The sequence below is a fragment of the Camelina sativa genome, chromosome 15, assembly GCF_000633955.1.
Source record: "Camelina sativa cultivar DH55 chromosome 15, Cs, whole genome shotgun sequence".
Taxonomy (NCBI): Eukaryota; Viridiplantae; Streptophyta; class Magnoliopsida; order Brassicales; family Brassicaceae; genus Camelina; species Camelina sativa.
Genome location: NC_025699.1, coordinates 9,860,710 through 9,880,368, shown reverse-complemented (window position 1 = coordinate 9,880,368; position 19,659 = coordinate 9,860,710). Strand labels below are relative to the sequence as shown.

Sequence of the window (19,659 nt, the reverse complement as noted above, 5' to 3'; positions counted from 1 at the left end):
TTTTTTTTTTTTTTTTTTTTTGTCGTCTTCATTAGAGTTGGATTTCTTGAAGTACTTTTTTCTATCAATTTACTCGTCCTCTTTCAATTTATCCATCCTTAGAACACAAAATGGAACACGAGTACCATAAAATAGAGATATTAAAAAAAACGATATTTGGTCTACACCATATATATTTACATATTTTTCTTTTTCCATATTTACAACGTATATATTAGTGTTACATTTAAGAATAAAGAATGATTGAGTGGTCTTTATTTTAATTAATAAATTTGTTGAATATATTTGTATAAATTTGATGTTATTAGTTAACACATCACATATAAACTGATAATTATATAAATGTTTGTCTAATAATACAGCATCGTGAAAATTTTCCACAGGTACGGATCAAAACGCCGACAAAGAAGAGCACAAGTTGCAACACATTTTCTTTTGTGTATTTATTTTAAAATGAAGGAGGACAATCGAAATAAAATTTCATACAAGTTGATTGACTTTCATTACTATAAAGAAAAAATGACCTTTTCATGTCGATTGACTTTCATTACTAGTTAGAAAAAAAAGATAATTTGTAAAGTACAATTTTGGATAGCTATGGCTTAAGATCTTCTCTAATCATATATAGTATCAAGATGTTAATTTTTAAAAGCTTTGGATCATATCATGCCTAGACTTTAAAAAAAAAAAATTGCTGTTGATAAAAGTGTTCAATTCAGTATTATAGTTAAGTAATAAAATTATGTTCTTAAACAAATAGTGATTCCACACATATAAATTCTCTAATTTTAAAAATCATAAAATTCATTTATATTTAAATTCTAAATTCTGGTCTATCTTGAGTCTTGAGAATATATATAATTAAAACCCGTGGGATTCCAATATAAATTTATGTAAATAAAAAAACTGATCCGACCTCAAATGTCAAACCCTAATTAAATGAAAACGATTGTTGACAGCTAGCCGAGTTTTGACATTTTTAGGGTTTCGTATAAAATACTCGTTTACCTTTTCTCCCTATCTTAAAATTTGTTGGAACAAAACATTTGGGAATTGTCGATGGCCATGGACTCCAACTATGGAACGACGGCGTTTTAAGATCCGAAGCCATGGTCAGTTATCGAATCCTATAGCTTTTCACACTCACGCGACTATCGTACTTGCCAATGGACAATGGTCCACAAATGACATCTATGATCTATCCATTTCAGACGTATTTATTACGATATCAATACGACACAAATTCATATTTGTCTGATAATTAAACTGAATAATACGGGGTTGCTACTTGCTAAAGAAAACGAAATATAAGAGTGCAAAATAAGGTATGCTCATATTTAATAACATTTTGCACCCCAATAAGAAAGCATTGCCCAAAAACAAATTACCATACCTTTTTCACATTTAAAAAACTGAAATATCACTATATTTTTAAAAAATTCGTCAACTGTAGTATCAATATATATTTTGATCTATTACTATTTTTGCTGCTATCTATTGGTTGTATTTTACTGCTTTGCCTTCGTTCTAATTGTTATGATTTCTATTGACTTTTCCGAAAAAATTATGACCACTAGCTAGATGGTCTTAGTCTAGATCGACCTTAATGATTCTAAGTGATATTGTCACTTTCGGTAACCAGAACTAAGCTATCGTTTAATCAGACAAATTTTCATTTTTATTGTTCATTAGATAGGAGTAGTTTGCACTTTACACGCCGTTCATTTGAGACGACATGCATGCATTATTATGTGATAAGTTTTGAATTATTACACGATCAATCGTTGTCTGATGTAATTACATCTCCAAACACAAACAAAAAAAAATCGTTGTCTCAAATACCAATAGGAAATGGTACGTACATTTTAATTAACAAAAGAAAAAGGGAAAAATACCAATGCATGGTATGTACGCATGCCGGCACAAGTATGGCAAACGTACAAGCCCCATATATACCAATTACAGAAATGCTAATGATACTATAATAATTCCTACGCCATACATAATATCAAATATCATATTTGCAAAAAAAAAAAAAAGCGCCACTATATCCTTTGAAGTCCCACACATCACTACCAAAGCAATGAACAAAGAAACAAGTTTTTGTTACCCAACAAGCAAGGAGTTCTGAAATAATTATATAAAGGCGGAGAAAATTATTTTATGGGTGGCTTAACTGATCCCACTCGGCACTCGCTGCATGGTCCGAATAGAATCTGAGCTTTCTTCATATGATGAAAAATAAGATACATTATTTAAGAATAAAGTTAGACTCATGTAAACACAGTTTCTATACATGTACACGTTATAATTAAATTATAGCTCTCACGACGACATCATCGATTAATTAGTCACTAATACGATATAGGTACGGAAGTCAAAGATTTGGTAGATTGAAACGAGCTAATTTCACTTTTTTCGTTATAATATAACTTACGCTATGATTATATTTGACTTCATATTAGTGTCATTGAATTAGTACTATTAATCAAAAGTTAAATTGAAAACGTATGCAATATCAAATTTACTTCTTTATATATAGACGATGCATGATATAGTAGTACGTGAGATTTCCTAAGCATTTTCATTTTTTGGGATGTAAACAGAGAAAAATATCTCCATTTGTATCACTAAAGATCGTGATTCGTGTTACAGCAGGATCAACATAAAATAGACATTGTTCGGACAAGAAGTTTATACAATCTTTAAATAAAAAGAAATAACGATAAAGAAAATGTTTTGTTGACTTCGTGCCATATCGTAAAATTTGATACTTTTGTGCGCCATCGGTTATTAAAATCTTAGTTGTCTGTGTGCAGGTTTATAGTTTTCTACAAATATAGATGAAAAATAATTAATACTAACAGCGATGTGCCGATGTGTACTATAGTATAATGTTCAATGTATCTTTACGATATATGTATAATTATATTTTAAGTTATTTATCAACAATCGAAATGGTAGGTTTTGAAATGTAGAAAACGTCCACGCTGACTTTTGCAGAAGTGATCCATTTGTTTCGTTTATATGATAGCAAAATACTCATGTACACGTATTAGTAATTAGTAATACACGTAAAAGTGACATCACCATGTACATATGAAAACTAGTCCAAGTATATATTTGTTAGGTGAGTACTATATAATCGTATCGAGAAAAAATAATATATATGTAATCGCCTAAATTCATTCAATATTAATTCATCATGGACCGTTGCTGATTTTTATCTTTTGTACTCAGTTAAGTATCATTATAATATTTGCTTCTCTCAAACATTGTATCAGGATCATGCAACACATTTGGCCCTCTTCGACGGAGCAAAAGCGTGACCTGATATCTCTTTGAATAAACTAAACAAAATCACGATCTTTAGGGACACATCACCATGAATTAAGACTATCGCATAGACGTGTGTGATAACAAAAAGAAAGTTTTCTTAATTAGAAATTGGTGGCAACTTGTCCTGTGGGAAAGTTGTTAAAAGGTGAGGATCAGGGTTCGAGGAACGTCTGGCGCACTAATAACCTACTGGTGAATTGGGATATCCACAGTAATGGGTTAGCATCGATGTCCTGCAGGGCCAGCTTGGAGTCCGTTGGGACGGCTAGCAGTGGGCTAGCAGGGTCTACGGACGGTCCATTGGAGCAGCTAGTGGTGGACTAGTGGGGTTCGCGGGACGGGTTGTTACATAAGATTTTTATGTAACAACCCGTCCCGCGGATCCCACTAGCCCACCGCTAGCTGCCCCAATGGACCGTCCGTGGACCCTGCTAGCCCACTGCTAGCCGTCCCAACAGACCACAAGCTGGCCCTGCAGGGCATCGATCCTAACCCCTCACCGTGGCAAATGGAACTATTCATCCAACTCCACAGTAGGTTATTGGTGCGCCAGGCGTTCCTCGAACGTCCCCATCCTTTAACAACTTTCCCACAGGACAAGTTGCCATCAATTGGTGACAGCTTGTCCTGTGGAAAGGTTGTTAAAGGATGGGAAAGTTGTTAAAGGACGGATTGTCACATAAAAATAACCTTTTGTTGGTTGAGTTTTTGTTTGGAATTTTAAGTTAAGCTAATTAATTGACTCTAAAACTAATCAGAATTTTCAAATAGAGGATAAGATTTGATTTCATAATATATATCATTGAATATGGACTAATTTGGTCGCCACCACTCCTTGACAGACCTCCGGGTGTCCTTCAATTTTTTAAAATCAACTCCATAAAAATCTATTTTTGTTACGTTCTACAACAATACATTGAAAGAGCACCTAAATGGTTTCTTCTCATATATTAAAAATCAACTTAATTCAGTTTAATCGTAATATAAGTTGTATAATTGGTTTTGATATGTCAATCTCATTGTAATTACCCGATTGGGTTTAATATTTTACTTGCGGAATCAGTTTTTAATCACGATTATAATGCAAGCCAAAAAGAGAGCGATCAAGGAACAGCGTGTACCCAAACGGAAGAGACAGCCAACATCACAAAGTCTTTGCATCTCGTTTTTTAAATGATTCACTCATTCATTTGATTTGAATTATCATCTTTTATTTTGTCATCATATATAGTATGATCTGGATCACTCCGGATAATAATTGTCTAATCAATCACTTTCAAAGTTTAAAATATGTGTCATATTACACGTTTTTGGTATTGTTCAACTATTTGTCACTGTAATGTTTTTTCTTGCTAATCTTATTCTTTGACTCACTCGATTTAACAGTGTTTAGTTTCGTCATTACTAGTTTGCATTAGTACTTCTATAGTCCATAAATATATTGAGTTTTAAACTTTTAAGGCCCAAAATAGGCCCAAATTAGTCACTGGCTTGCTCTTCAAGCTCGCCCAAAAGAGAAGAAGCGTTCTTAAACTTACTGAAGCACACAGATTCTTCCAAATTGATCTTAGAGAAACTTGCAATCAGATTCTGTAACCCACTCTGTTTTTTTTTGTGCCTTCTTCGATTCAAACATGGACTTTGTTGTTGAAGAAGGGAAGCGAGTAAACGAAGACTGCTCAACTTTGATTCTCGTAAGTTGTTGTTTCGTGTCCTTTGCTTTTCAGATTTCGATCTGTTCTCTGCTTACTGGGTCTGGGTATCTCTTCCTTTTGGGTAATTTAGCTTAAAAACTGTAGCTTTCTCGAGAAATTAAGCTGTAGTTGACGAGAATATAGAAATTAGAAAGTTCCCAACTTTCTTGGGAGCTTTGACATGAAGAAAAGGGTTTAGGGTTTAGGAAGCATTGATCTTTCTGATTAAAGCAATTGTCTTAGAGATTTCTCATTGAAGAAATTATTGTTTTTGTTTTCCCCAACCAGCCTGCATTGTCAATTGGGAATGTAGGGCAGCTCGCTGTTGATCTTCTAGTGTCATCTACTGATGCTGATAGAGTTGGTTATCTCGATGATACAAATCTGCTTCCTTGTGTTGGCAATGACGCTTATGGCCCTCTTCCTTGTGGCGAGATCGCTCTTCCTCTCGAGGGTTCGTTTTTCTCAAACTATCTGTTTCATTAATGTTTTGATTAGGATTTGTTGTAATGAGGGGAGGTTTGTTTCATTAGATGAAGTATCCTCTGGTTTATATGATTAAGGTGCTATTATAAGACATTAGTTGCTATTAAATTGTGTGATTCCTTGATCTATGCCACTTTATCTTGGTAGAATCAGCCCTTTATCATTGTGAAACCTCATTCTTTCCTCCCTTTGGGGTTTGTGTGTTTCAGTTTATGAGTCATCTTCAACCGCTACTACTCTTGCTCAGCAAAGGTCTCCAGTTGCAAAGGTATTTTTACATTTTTGGAAGCAGCTTTGCTTCCTTGTTATTTCCAGGGTCCTATTTGGTTATAGGATTGCATTCACTGATTGTTGAGTTGGGACAATGAAAAGCCAATTAGCTGGAGTGGAGCGAATTGGGAATTTAGTGAGTCATTTTAAACTTACAATGTTCATTTAAAACAGGGAATGATGATTAATTTTGCGGAGAATATAGCCAATTTTGCTGCTTCAAGTGGAAAGAAGCATGTTATTGTGCTATCCAGTTTAGACTTCCAAAGGCTGCATAACTTGGATATGTCTAGGTAAACTATAACGCCTCCTTTTATATGTTTTTGCTCTCATTTTTTTTTCATTTGGCTTCAATGCGAAAATTGACATGGATTTGTTCAATTAGCATCATAGGTAACCACAGATGTGATTGATAAATGAGCACCACTTGCACGCTTTTCTTTTGTCATAGTTACTAATAGTAATCTCTTCACAAGTTAATTCTAAGTCCTCTTTGGCAATTACTTTAGAGGCCCGCAGGTGTATTATCTGTCTAACGCGGGATCGGATGGAAGAGATGATCACTGTGAGAAACTCGGATTTGGAAGATTGAACGAGTATGATTCAGAAGGAAGATGTTGGAAGTACCTTAGCTCCGTCTTTGAGAAGAAGAGTGAAGAAGAGTTGACTTTCCCTTCAGAAGATGAACTCGAAGACATAGACTACTACCCAAGCTTGCCATTTGCAGCTCTTTTCTCAGCTTTTAAGGTGAAAAAAATGCCTCATAATGAAAAATTTATACATACGCAGACTCATTTTACATGATTGAAACACTTACATGGCCTGCGTGGGGTTTATCTTGTTTTTGGGGTTAGGCAAAAGGCTTGAAGGTGACATGCCTTCTATGTTACTGTTCTGAAGGAGACAACATTCCTGAAGCATTTATTCTAGCAGAGGCTGCATCTAAGCTTACTGGTCTGAGTCCTGACAAATTCCATGGTAAATAACAGCTCTCTTCTTTCAAGGTTAATAACGTCTCGAGCAATCAATGATGGAAGCGCATGAAACATACTATAAATTTTATTGTCTGCAGGGGAAGAGGGTGGGAAGTGGCGGATACCGTATTCCTGGAAGAGTATGTATGGAGGTCCTCCAGATATGTCCATGTTTTAAGACTGTTGTTGGAGCTCACAGAGTAACAGACACAGAGGTTGTAGTAGTAAAAGTATGATCCAACGAGAAGTTTATGAACATCTGATCAGAGAGACCTTTCTTTGTTTGTTCCTGGGTTTGTTTCATCATAAAATCTTGTACTGTATAACAAACTTAACAAATCAATACAATGCCTCTAGGAGACCATCAAGAGTCATAGAATAAGAGATCCCAATCAGATTCTGAATATATGAGTGACGAGAACTAGTACTACTATTCTTAAACGTTGTTGGGTGTTTTACAAGTGGAAGGCCCATTGGGATAACAAGACGATGATAAGACGCTAAACCAAAATCCGTACCGTGTCTTAAACTGTACATCAGTTGAACTCAAGACTTAGGCCGGAATGCATAATGTATCTGATGTGACCGGGGTTATTATGCGGTTTACCTGTGGATGCAAACAAATGTTATAATTTTGCATGAACAATAATGTAAAGAAGAAATATCTTCTCCGGGACTCAGAAAGGAAGTAGTTGAGCAATAAATTCTGGAGTCATTGTGTTTTTTTTTCTTTCTTTCTTATTGTACAGATAGGCCAAGGCAAGTACTTCTGACCGGTTTTTAATTGCACTTTTATTGCCACCACCCGAAATAATTATAGTATACGAGATGGAGTCTCATATATATATATATTTGTAAGTAATTCCTGACCAAGACAAAATACTTGGAAAAGTAATATTTGTTCAACTGATGATGAATGGGGACCTAACTTGTGTACATGTAATTTAAATCTGATAAGGGACTACTTCTTTTTCTGCTATTTTGAAGACTAGTAGTAGTAGTACAAAGTATATCTATAAAAATTACAGAGTCTGACTTTGACTATTATGAAATCTTGATTCTTGAACTTTTATCGTATTACTGTATTAGTAAACCTGAAAATTCAAATATGATGTCATAATCTTAAGGTCTAATAAGAAGGAAAAAAAACATTAGACTGAAGAAGTGAAGTAGAAATTTCCTTATAATCACCGGAAAATGGAAAAATACAAGTTCAGTGGATGATCACCCAATATGAACATATGGGAGATAAAAAGACTGAAAAAAGTCGCAAAAATCCACTTACTAATAAAAAAAAAAGTGCACAAAACCATTAGTATCAGAGTGGGTCACCACATCAAATCCACATTAAAATCAAACAACCCTAAAGCAGAGCACTATCCCTCCTTTCTCATTCTCTTTTTTTTTTAATCCTCTCATTCCATTTTGCTAATCTCTTCTTTCCTATCTAAAATTATGATAATACTATCTACAGTTACTTATCTATAGAACACTAATTACCCAAATTAGTGTACGATCCAAGGACTTCACGATTTGATTGCTTCCAAATTTGCAATTATTTGATTAATTATGACTCAGTTTTTGATCATCGTGTAATTTCTTTGAACCCAACAAAAAAAAAAAACACTGACGTGTAAATTTGAGTCTTCCCAATATGGTTTACCTTTTAGTCAACGCTTCTCTTTGTTTTTTGCTCCACCAAAGTCCCCAAATACTCATTTTACGTTTAAACCTTTCACTTGAAGCTCTGTTTTAGACTCTCTTTATTTCTTTAACCACCATGCGATTCGTCGCGGCACCGCCTCGTTCAGGCGATATTTCACCGTCTCCTTCACCATCCTCCGGTGTATCAGAGGAGATTCTTTCAAGTTCGTCGGATCCTCCTTTGGAGTTTAGTCCTCCATTGATCGCTATGGTTGTTGTTTTAGCCGCCGCTTTTCTTTTCGTGACCTACTCTCGTCTCATCTCCCGCCGTTTTCTCTCACCTCTTTTCCGTCGTTTTAGACGGTGGCGTTCCCGTCGGCGTCGTCTCCTTCACTTATCTTCAGCTTCCTCTGCTTCAACTTCATCATCCGATCTCCGATCTTTCTCCCCTTTCCCTTTCGACTCTTTTCATTACTCTTCTTACTCTCCCTACGGATTAGACGATTCCGTCATCAAAACGCTACCGTTATTTCTCTACTCCGCCGCGTCTTGCACCGGGAAAACCACGGTGGGGAAAACCTCCGCCGCTGATTGCGCCGTTTGTTTGTTGGAATTCGAGGATGGTGATTATTTACGAACACTTCCGTTATGCTTCCATGCTTTTCACCTTGAATGCATCGATGAATGGCTCCGATCTCACCCTAACTGTCCGTTATGCCGTACGGCGATTCTCGGATCCGCCGTCGTCGCGGCCGCCCCTGTGTCGCCGTTCGTTCCGTTGATGGCTCCACGGATTCGTCCGATCCTCGATGATGATGATGACGAGAGCAACGCGATCATCATCCGCGGCGAATTCACACCGTCGCGGAGCAATTGGAACACTGATACGGCGGTTACGACGACGAACGATCAGGAGATCACAGCGTCGATGGAAGAGCAATCATCACCGGCGATATCTCGGTTCCGTGAGCTGAAGAGATCGTACTCATTCGAATCTGAATCAGAGAGAGTAACGATGGATGAACCAGCGACGGTGTCTCCGTGGAGGTACCGGAGATCTACGTGGAACAAACGTCAATCACCGTTCGGTAACCTAATCTCGAAATCGAGAGTGTTCTCGTTCCGTTACTACAGAAGCACGAAGTCACCGTTCTTCCGGCGGAGATCATCGGCGGGAGTGTTTTTTCCGATATCGGAACGGATTACAGCGACGGGAAGCTCATCGCGGCGGACGAAATCGATGACGAGTCCGATGTTTTTCAGAACAGCACCGCACTCGTCGAGCCGGTTAAGATGTGGAGATCCAGAGGCACTGTTATCGCCGGAGAGATGGAGGAGGAGGGACACGTGTAGGGGAGAGATGTGAGATGAAAATTGGACGGTGGTGATGATGATAAAAAAAAAATTGAAGTGGAAGGAGAGAGAGCATTAATGGATTGTGGGGTTTAAAGCATTTAATGGAATTAAAATGCACGAAACAGAGAAGATAGAGAGAGTTTCAGAACTTGCTCTGNTTTTTTTTTTTTTTTTTTTTTTTTTTTTTTTTTTTTTTGCTATAAATTAAATAAATAAATAACAGCCATACCTTTATTTCACCTCTCTTATTTAATGCTGCTAAAATACGGATTTCATTTATGAATTATATAACGTATGGTCATTGAAATATTTCAATAATGTATATATACTTTTGAATTTTCCTGACTACTATACACTTTGTTTTACTCTCTCCATAGTCCATAGACCAGAGACGCCAAAGACGATGAAGGTTTTGAAGCATGTTGCGACGACGTTTTGGCTGATTCGTTTTTTTTTTTTCTTCTTTCTCTTGGAGTTATCAAATGCATTAACTTCCAAAGCTGCCAAAGTTATTATAGAAACGAAGTCAACAAACCCATTTAAATTTCGTTTCTATACTAACTTTATTATATCGTCGGTGGCTTATTGTTTTTTGTTACCGGGACTTTATGTTCGCTTATATTAGCTGTCGATTTCTCTTCAATTTTTGTCCAAAATAACTGATACTAGTTTATTACATTTTTGATGAAATGACATAAACACTGAGAAGATCTGGAGCTAACATGAGTCCCTGTTGTTCAGTAAGATTTTAATATTATGGACTGTTTAGTATTGTTATTCGGTTTTTTTTTTAAGTAAGAATTACAGAACAAGGTTTAGGAGATCGCTGAACGTTACTTAAGGTCATTGTAGTCTTGCTGGTGCTTGATCTTAAGCTCATGTTACCTTACTCAGCGATATCTCTTCATCCTTGCCTCGCAAGTTACAATATACATACGAAACAAGCAAAGTTGTGGTTTCGAGTAATTTGGGGGCTGTTTTCTGGTCCAATATTTGCAACTTTTAAGGAGTGTATTTGTAAGATATTGAGAAAACACCAATTGGTGGTATATTTGCAAAATACCATGCTTGGCTTAATTGGTACAACTTGGAAGGTGAATTGGGTGAAAAAGAAAACTCAAAGAAGAGACCAGGTGAAAGAAAGCTTAGTACATGTTTTTTCTCTGTATCACCTTATCTCATTGAATTAGAAAAGCTTGAAACTGAAAGAACATGACCAAGACAACTTAAGAGAAACACAAACTCAAAGGAAAGAGATTACATGTAGACGGTGTTTTAGTTACCTCTTATCCTGTTTCCCTCCAGCTTGCTCGATTTGAACCAGACTTGGAACATAATTAAGAAGAGTTGGGCGACATCCATCAATTTCATTTACTCCCAGTTTCACATGAGTGACCACATTATCCTCCCCAACAATGTAGATCATGTCTCTGGATATGTCCACATCTACCTCCACGTCAATTGCGGTCTCACAACAAACGACGACTTTCTTCTCCTCCCCTAACAAGAAAGTTACATCATGCCAAATCTGAAGATCAGGGCTCAAATCCAATGCTAAGACCTTGCTCCAAGACACCACTGAGGTGGTCTCCTCATCAATCACATTTGACACCCATATCTCAGTCTTGGAACGTCTATCTCGCTGCAACAACACAGAAAGTTTCTCTTCTCTAACAACGGAAAGACTAGTAGCTTCAAAACGACGACTCTGATAAGGAAGAGGCACAGGCACAGATCTCTCCTTTGTAAAATCAAACTTGAGTAAAGATATGATCCGAGTCGTTTTTGTTACATCTCTGACGAACCAGTAAGCATTCCCCTTCAAAGACACGCTGAGTTCAGAGTATGCAGTGCTCCCCCCTGGAGCCATGTTATCATCATCATCAAGGCTCTTCCACGAGTCAGACTTAAAATCGTAGATATCAAAATACTTGGTACCACTATAAAAGCTCAACACCTTGTATCTCTTATTATTCCAGGATTTGTTGTTGCCATCTTGGTAGTAGCAGTACCCGAGTTCAAAGTTGCGGCGGCCTTCTTTGCGAAAAGCGCCGGTTCTGATCCACCTTGTTTCACCCATCAAAGGGTTCCAAACCAAGACTGTATATTCGTAGACTTCGGAGGTGCATAACAACAAGCCATCGCAGTGAAAGATTCGAGTTACATAAAATCGAGCTGCTGATGAGTTCTTAGAATCAGCAGGATCGATTAGCTCAGTTTTCAATTCTACAGATGGACTACTACTTCCATGGAGATTGATGCTAACCGGAAAAATGTTGTTGTCATTTCTCAACAAAAGAGGCATAAACTGTTTTGTGGAATTATCGAAATGCTTACTTGCGAATCTCCGATCATCTTTGATTAAAAGGTTCCATGCTTTGCAAGTAGATCGTAAGCGTTTCAGAGACGTTGCTGGAACGCGACAGAGTATCTCCTCTACCAAATCCGTCGGAAGCAGCTCCGGTACCGTCACTGCCATCTCTGAACCAAATCTAGGGTTTCCTCTCCTCCCCAATTTAGTAATATCGAACAGTGAGTGATATGGACTTGATAATAATCTAACAAAGCCCAGTTTAAAGCCCATATATTCGGTTGATTCACACAGTAAAGAAAACAGAACAAGGTTTAGACAAAGCCGTGGCACTCAAGGAATTGAAGAGCCATGTTGCTTTACTCGGCGCTTGTGTCGTTCTGATCCGTTCTGCTACATACGTCCTCTCTTATATCTCTGATTCCATGGAAGAGCTCAGATCGACCTCTAAGTTTCCATTCAACTTGTATTTAGTTTTTTCAGGTCAGTTAATTTTGCTGATTGTGTCTCTGACTCTCTTTCAAGTTTCAATTCGCATATTGAGTTTAATAATAAGTTAATTAGTAATTGCAATGTGATAACTTAAATGGATACGTATACTATGTGATGAGATCATGAGAGTTTAGTTTGAAAATTGAGTTGTAGAAAAAATCATCTTGTATGTTCTTGGCAGTTTCAAGTTTCCATCTTTGCATAGAAACCTTAGGCAACCAAATTTTTTCCCTGTTTCGTTTCCCATGAGATCATCGAAGTTCTTGTAATAGCTTATTCAACTTGTTTGAGTTCTAAACTTAATTGAATCTCATAACTGTAAAAATTGACACAATATAAAGTTCTTGGATTCAACTCTCACATCACATCAGATGAAAAAAAAAAGGAAAACAATAACCTCTGTTCATGACTCACGTTTTCTTCTCAGAGAAGTAACCCGAATCTGAAATCATGTGCGACCCAATCTATGGAGAATCTTCCATGCTTCTTGTTTCGACACTGCTGGATTCTGTCTCTTACAACACAAGAACACACACTCAAAGGAAAGAGATAACATGTAGACGGTGTTTTAGTTGCCTCCAGCTTGCTCGATTTGAACCAAACTTGGAACATAATTAAGAAGAGCTGGGCGACATTCATAATTTTTATATACTTTCAAATTCAAATTCAGATGAGTGACTACATTATCCTCCCCAACAATGTAGATCATGTCCACGTCTACCTCCACGTCAATTGCGGTCTCACAACAAATGACGACTTTCTTCTCCTCCCCTAACAAGAAAGATACATCATACCAAATGTGAAGATGAGGGCTCAAATCCAATACTAAGACCTTGCTCCAAGACACCACTTTGGTGGTCTCCTCATCAATCACATTTGACACCCATATCTCAGTCTTGGAATTTCTATCTCGCTGCGACAACATAGAAAGTTTCTCTTCTTTAACAAGCGAAAGACTAGTAGTCTCAAAACGACGAGTCTGTTCAGGAAGAGGCACAGATACAGATCTCTCCTTTGAAAAATCAAATGTGAGCAAGGATGTGATCCAAGTCGTTTCTTCTGTTACATCTCTAACTAACCAGTAAGTATTCCCCTTCAAAGACACGCAGAGTTCAGGAAATCCAATGTTCCCGCCTGTAGCCATGTTATCATCATCAAGAACCTTCCACGAGTCAGACCTAAAATCGTAGATTTCAAAATACTTGGTACCACGATAATAGCTCAAGACTTTGTATCTCCTCTTATTATTGCCGTAGTAGCAGTACCCGAGATCAAAGCTGCGGCCTTCTCTGCGAAATTTACCGGTTCTGATCCACCTGGTTTCACCCATCAAAGGGTTCCAAACCAAGACTCTAGATTCGTCGAATCGAGAGGAGCATAACAACAAGCCATCGCAGTGAAAGACTCGAGTTATATCGAATCGAGCTGCTGATGATTTCTTAGAAATAGGATCAATCAGCTCAGTTTTCAACTCTATAGATGGACTACCAATTCCATGGAGATTGATGCTAACCGGAAAAATCTTGTTGTCAGTTCTCACCAATAGAGGTATCAATTGTTTTGTGGATTTATCGATATGCTTACTTGCGAATCTCCGATCATCTTTGATTAAACGGTTCCACGCTTTGCATGTTGATCGTAATCGTTTCAGAGAGGTCGCGGGAACGCGACACAGTATCTCCTCTACCAAATCCTTTGGAAGCAGCTCCGGTATCGTCACTGCCATCTCTGAATTTGACCAAATCTAGGGTTTCCTCTCCTCCCCAATTTAGTAATATCGAACAGTTTGAGTGATAATAATCTAACAAGGCCCAATCTAAAGCCCATATGTTCGGTTGATTCCCAAAATAATATTACAGTAAGAAAAACAGAACAAGGTTTAAGGGTTTTGGAGAAGGGAACGCAGAGAGACATGTTTCCAGGAGTGTTCATGCAAAAGCCAGACAAAGCCGTGGCACTCAAGGAATTGAAGAGCCATGTTACTTTATTCGGCGCCTGTGTCGTTCTTGTCCGTTCTGCTACATACGTCCTCTCTTATTTCTCTGATTCCATGGAAGATCTCAAGATCAACCTTTAAGTTTCCATTCAACAATTTTTGGTTTTCAGGTCAGTTCTGAGTCTCGCTTTCAGTTCGCATGGTATCATACGAATATAAGATTTGATGATAGCATTCGATTGCTTAGTAATTGCAATGTGATAATTACTCCTACACATAGATAGATGAAATTTTTAGATGGATACGTCTACTATGTGATGAGATCAGATGATTGCTTGATACGTATACAATGTGATGAGATCATGAGAGTTTAGTTTAAAGATTGAGTTGTAGAAAGAATCATCCTGAATTTTCTTGGCAGCTTCAAGTTTCCATCTTTGCGTAGAAACCTTAGGCAACCAAATTTTCCCCCGTCTCGTTTCCCATGAGATCATATTGAGCATCGATGGTCTTGTAATAGCTTATTAGATTGAATATATGTGATAATTATCTCATCTGGAGCTAGTACTTAGAACTGTTAAAGCTTTCCTCTGGTGTTGAATATAATCAAAGCATGTATAACCTTGATTTTTCTCTGTTTCTTTTTTTTGTTTTTACCTTTTGTGTTGCTAGCTTGCTAAGCTTTGTTATTCCTCTTTGTGTAGCGGTTTCTTGATGTCCTGCGTTCATTTACATAATCTTGTTTAGAATTTGTTTTGCCAAAATGAGACATGGTAATAGAAAATATATTTTGTGTTCTCATGGATTGTGACTTCTGATCTTACTTAATTTAAACAATCTGATGATCAAACAATGGCAATGATTCTCATTGATTAATAGTTTTGAGTGGAAGAAGTCTAGTGGATAAATCAACAACAAGGTCACTAGCTTCTTCTTCCTCTGTGACTGTGAGGTGTGAGTCTTCTCACTATTAGTTTCAGCTCTCTAGTTTTGTTCTCTCCTATGTTCTTTGAATTTACAGTTAAGCCCCACACTCTGTAACAGGTGTTTTTTTTTTAACCCAAGGGAGTTAAGTCTTTGGAGTCTGACATTCTGTTCTGTCACAGTTCTTGGGTTCAATGATTCAACTTGTTTGAGTTCTAAACCTAATTTAAATCTGATAACTGGATAAATTGACACAATAGGAAGTTCTTCGATTCATCTCTCACATCACATTACATCACATCAGATGAAAAAAGGAAAACAAAAACCTCTGTTCATGACTCACATTTTCTTCTCAGAGAAGTAACCCGAATCTGAAATCATGTGCGATCCAGTCTATGGAGAATCTACCGTGTTTCTTGTTCCGACACTGCTGGATTCTATCTCTTGCTTCACAAGGCAAAAATTTACCGATCATGTCGAGAACACCGACGTTGCAAAGTCCAGTATCCTTGGCATATAATTCAACGAGCTTCGGCAAAAGAATCTTGTTGTCTTTGGAGATTCCTAGGTTTGATAATACATACTCTTCTCTACCATATTCTAGCTCCATCATCACGTTCTTGGGCGTATATATACGAACCTAAAAGAAGACTGTTGCTTTAAAACGTAATCTTTCAATATGAATAGCGTGTAATATAAGAAACGATGTTGAGTCAGGGGATTCGCTTACTGATGGATCTGACATGTTCCCTGAGCAAAGAGCAAGATGAAGAAGAGGCTCAGGGTGAGTTATAGCATAATCTCTTCCCAAATCTCCAGCTTTACCCTTTGATCTTGAAGCAAACAAGAACCTAAATACCTGCAAATACACATTAATCCTTATTAGCCCTTATCAAGTCAATTGGAAGTTGTAGAACCGAAACCAGTCTTGGACTTGCCTGTCCTGGACGAGAGACACGACAACCAAGGGTTGAAGTCTGAATGGTATCTAAGTTCAAGCTTCGACCTCCAACGTTGTACGCTGCCTTTATTACACAATATATTAACCCTAGTCATTGTTAATTTGACCTATGACTTGTGCCTCAAGTAAGTCTGCACTGTAAGTATGATCACCCCTACCTTCAGCAACCCAGATACCCTTTTCATGCTGTTTTTAGGGTTCCCATAGACAAGTAACGACTGCAAAAGAGAAACAACAAAAATCCAAAGTAGCTAATTAATGTCTATAGAGATTTATCAGCAAGATCGTGGTAAAAGAAGTTTAGTTCGAGAAAGTAACATTACATGCATAACCAGAGAGTTGTGAATGTTAATCCAGAAAGCTAGCTTTTCTTCATGATTTAACCTCCTTGGATTCACTCCTTCTAACTTATTAACAAGTGACCTAAACATTGTGAATTGATTAAATAACAGAGTTAACTTATATAAACCAAAAGAAATTGATATTGTAACAGCCTGAGATAGAAAAACCTGAAATGTTTCAAAGCAGGTTCAACTGCATTTAACTTCTCCGTGTCTCTACATATCGATTTCACCATTAATAATTTGTCGTAAGGTCGGCTAATGATCTTCAGAGGCTCTTTCCCGCGGAAAGGGCTGCTTGATTCTCGATCATCGTCGACTACTAGTGATTTTGGATCTGTGAGTTGACGAATTACTTCCGAGATGCACTTGACCATCTCTTCAGACAAACTATTCGGTGATTCATGAACGTTTTCAGAAACATATGTCCCGATCAACGCATTGATATCAGATTGCTGCAAGCGTGAAAATGTAAATCACCATCTAACTTAAGAATGTCAACCAAGAATTTTTAACTGTCTAACACAGTTTCGTTTACCTCAAGCATTGAGAAAGGAAGAGACCGATGATATGATGAGTCCATTGCTTGGGGAGACATTCTAAAGGAATAGCCTGAACAATGAGACAACGATGAGTGGCTCCGGAATATTCCAGAGTCATCTATAACTTTCTGAGGGCTGGAAACTGAGTTTTTGGGTGAATGAATGTGTTTAGAAGCCGCTAGAACATCCTCTGATCCCTCCTTCTCTTCTGATTCAAACTTGGATGTAATTTTGTTGTTGAATAGTCTCCGGTATAACAAAAGAAGATATGTTTCTAAGTACATCACTTGCTGCTCCAACCCCGCGATTTCCCTGACCAGTTTCTTTGCTTCCTAAATCAAGAATTCATAGAAGCATTCTCTTATTGTCTCAGAGAAGATATTCACACAGGGTAGTAACGCTTACTTGTCTTCTAAGATAACACAAACCTTGGGGATAGAGGAATCTTCATTTTTAGAATATTCTAAGAACAGTTTGCGTCGAAGGACTGTCTCCATTTCACGCCGTACTAATACTTCATCTTCTTGAAGCAACAAATCAATCTGCAGAGAGTATACAGTAAGAGATTTGAGATCTGTTTTGAATAATATTCTTAGAAAACTTAAGAAAATCTTGTGAGAAAACTTGATTAAAACCTCATCACTTGAGACTCTCCTGGCACTAGGATGTAATTTTCTGGACTTTAGAAGAGATTTTAGCTGCTCTATCTCTCTCTGCAAAAGTTCATCCTAAAAGAACAAATAAGAACTAATTAAGCTGATTTGATAAACATAGAGACTAAGAAAAAGATTTAAACCATTTTGAAGATTCCTTACCATGTGAAATTGGTTGATGTTGTAAAGGGCCTCACTTGATTTCTTGTTTTTGAGAGCTTTTCTTGGGACCGGATCACTGGAAAAAAAAACCCAAACTAGGTAAGAAGAGACAGAACCTTAAAGTTAATATAAACTTATGAAAGAAGAAGAGACAGAACCTTCGAGAACGTTTGTGATTCGAAGTTGTTGCCGACGTCATGAGTGTTTGACGAAGAGTCTTCTCTCTGCTTTGTGTGAAAAATCTTGAAATCCCCCGCCTAATGTATTTTAAAGAGTTTTGTGTTGTGTGACAAAAATCAGAAGTAAAAACTAAAAACCACTGGAAACAGAGTATTAAATGAGAGATATAAAAACAATTTAGATAGTGACAAAAGAAAAGTTACTGAAGAAGAAGAAGAAAGGAAAGGTTTAAAGAACAGAAGAAAATTGCAGTGAAAAGCACTATACCACGAATGGAATGAGACTACTCCCTAGAAATAAGAATCATATATACACAAAGTGTACAATATTTTTTTTCCCCAAGAAAGTTTGATTAAAAAATTGTGAAAAAATATATAACTGTGATATTTATAAATTTTCTATCTGTTCTTTTACCTAACATCTTTGTGTTACAATAAATGACTTTTTTTACAAGCAATACATATTTTTAGGATTTAGATCTTATATGTATCTAACTTGTTATTGGATGATAAAATCATCTGCATGGTCGTTAAGTTTGGTTATCTGATTATTTCATCATTAATAAACTAGTCCGATCTTGGAAAGAAAATGCATTTGATTGACACACTTTAATGAAATAATGTAAAGTATCCTAAAATAAAACAAAATATGTGTCTCTTTTTGGGGTATTTTGCATCAAAAGAAACAAACATTATGTAATTATTGGTTTGACATCGGGTCTGATGTTTTTTGTAAAGGCTACTTTTTCTATGGCAACATCACATACGGAGGACAGCTTACAAATCGAAGATTTACTGTTTCTCTTCGTGTTAGTTCTTAAATCGGATTCTCTTTACGCTAGCTAGATTCTAAATTTAAATTATTTGGAAGTTGGAACATCCATGGTTGTATTCGTACGCTAATCTTATGTTGTAGTGACAAAAATGATACAATATGTACTCATAGACTGCTGCTCATAGTACTTTCCGAGGGAGAGCTATTAACATTTGGAACAGTTAATTTATAAGGATATATATGTAGTAGATTTTTTTAAGGATATATATGTAGTTCCAATTTCCACGTTATTTATATGGGTTGCATACTAGTCAAGTGGACCATTATATTTTCTAAACCTCCACTAAAATTCAAATCATATAATCGCATTTCACGAGTATATAAAAAACATCTTTTGACAAAGCATTATCCGGAAAGAGTTACTAATGGTAAACAAGAAAAGGTATTTAGTGGATGTCTTTTGGTTAAAGAGATGGAGTGGCAAGCACCAAGGCACTTGATTGAAATGGTAAAGAAAGGCCTTAAAAGCGATGAAAGGTGAGAAGGTGCAAAAACCCTTTTTCTATAAGAAAGCTACCATACGTAACATGGAGAATTAGAGATTCATATTTAATAACTAA

At 36.9% G+C, this 19,659-nt stretch overlaps 6 protein-coding genes across 6 annotated transcripts; 3 read left to right on the top strand and 3 right to left on the bottom strand.

Annotated features, from left to right (window-relative positions):
- Positions 4,872–7,155, top strand: LOC104746276 (proteasome assembly chaperone 2-like). Its single transcript, XM_010467721.2, has 7 exons — positions 4,872–5,033; positions 5,322–5,487; positions 5,729–5,787; positions 5,964–6,082; positions 6,299–6,536; positions 6,644–6,767; positions 6,862–7,155. The coding sequence occupies exons 1-7, from the start codon at positions 4,974–4,976 to the stop codon at positions 6,939–6,941; spliced, it is 846 nt and encodes a 281-aa protein (XP_010466023.1). The 5' UTR covers positions 4,872–4,973; the 3' UTR covers positions 6,942–7,155.
- Positions 7,884–9,914, top strand: LOC104746277 (RING-H2 finger protein ATL65). Its single transcript, XM_010467722.2, has one exon. The coding sequence runs from the start codon at positions 8,544–8,546 to the stop codon at positions 9,771–9,773; it is 1,230 nt and encodes a 409-aa protein (XP_010466024.1). The 5' UTR covers positions 7,884–8,543; the 3' UTR covers positions 9,774–9,914.
- Positions 10,396–12,292, bottom strand: LOC109129329 (F-box protein ETP2-like). Its single transcript, XM_019237329.1, has one exon. It carries the CDS (start codon positions 12,240–12,242, stop codon positions 11,043–11,045), a length of 1,200 nt encoding a protein of 399 aa, XP_019092874.1. The 5' UTR covers positions 12,243–12,292; the 3' UTR covers positions 10,396–11,042.
- Positions 12,984–14,384, bottom strand: LOC104747945 (F-box protein ETP2-like). The gene has a single exon (XM_010469652.2). It carries the CDS (start codon positions 14,290–14,292, stop codon positions 13,135–13,137), a length of 1,158 nt encoding a protein of 385 aa, XP_010467954.2. The 5' UTR covers positions 14,293–14,384; the 3' UTR covers positions 12,984–13,134.
- LOC109129085 (mitochondrial import receptor subunit TOM6 homolog) lies at positions 14,479–14,643 on the top strand. Its single transcript, XM_019236698.1, has one exon. It carries the CDS (start codon positions 14,479–14,481, stop codon positions 14,641–14,643), a length of 165 nt encoding a protein of 54 aa, XP_019092243.1.
- Positions 15,631–18,778, bottom strand: LOC104746275. The gene is made up of 11 exons (XM_019237188.1): positions 18,244–18,778; positions 18,086–18,161; positions 17,906–17,998; positions 17,699–17,812; positions 17,267–17,602; positions 16,897–17,183; positions 16,711–16,810; positions 16,546–16,605; positions 16,365–16,451; positions 16,157–16,285; positions 15,631–16,066 (listed from the first exon to the last, which is right to left on the bottom strand). Exons 1-11 carry the CDS (start codon positions 18,282–18,284, stop codon positions 15,779–15,781), a joined length of 1,611 nt encoding a protein of 536 aa, XP_019092733.1. The 5' UTR covers positions 18,285–18,778; the 3' UTR covers positions 15,631–15,778.

Excerpts from the sequence above, each read along its gene's own strand:
- LOC104746276 (XM_010467721.2), top strand. The coding sequence starts at position 4,974 with ATGGACTTTGTTGTTGAAGAAGGGAAGCGAGTAAACGAAGACTGCTCA. Across the intron at positions 5,034-5,321 it reads ACTGCTCAACTTTGATTCTC|CCTGCATTGTCAATTGGGAA; the intron begins GTAAGTTGTTGT and ends TTCCCCAACCAG. Across the intron at positions 5,788-5,963 it reads AAAGGTCTCCAGTTGCAAAG|GGAATGATGATTAATTTTGC; the intron begins GTATTTTTACAT and ends CATTTAAAACAG.
- LOC104746277 (XM_010467722.2), top strand. The coding sequence starts at position 8,544 with ATGCGATTCGTCGCGGCACCGCCTCGTTCAGGCGATATTTCACCGTCT.
- LOC109129329 (XM_019237329.1), bottom strand. The coding sequence starts at position 12,242 with ATGGCAGTGACGGTACCGGAGCTGCTTCCGACGGATTTGGTAGAGGAG.
- LOC104747945 (XM_010469652.2), bottom strand. The coding sequence starts at position 14,292 with ATGGCAGTGACGATACCGGAGCTGCTTCCAAAGGATTTGGTAGAGGAG.
- LOC109129085 (XM_019236698.1), top strand. The coding sequence starts at position 14,479 with ATGTTTCCAGGAGTGTTCATGCAAAAGCCAGACAAAGCCGTGGCACTC.
- LOC104746275 (XM_019237188.1), bottom strand. The coding sequence starts at position 18,284 with ATGACGTCGGCAACAACTTCGAATCACAAACGTTCTCGAAG. Across the intron at positions 16,811-16,896 it reads CCTGCTTTGAAACATTTCAG|GTCACTTGTTAATAAGTTAG; the intron begins GTTTTTCTATCT and ends CACAATGTTTAG. Across the intron at positions 16,067-16,156 it reads GGAACATGTCAGATCCATCA|GTTCGTATATATACGCCCAA; the intron begins GTAAGCGAATCC and ends GTCTTCTTTTAG.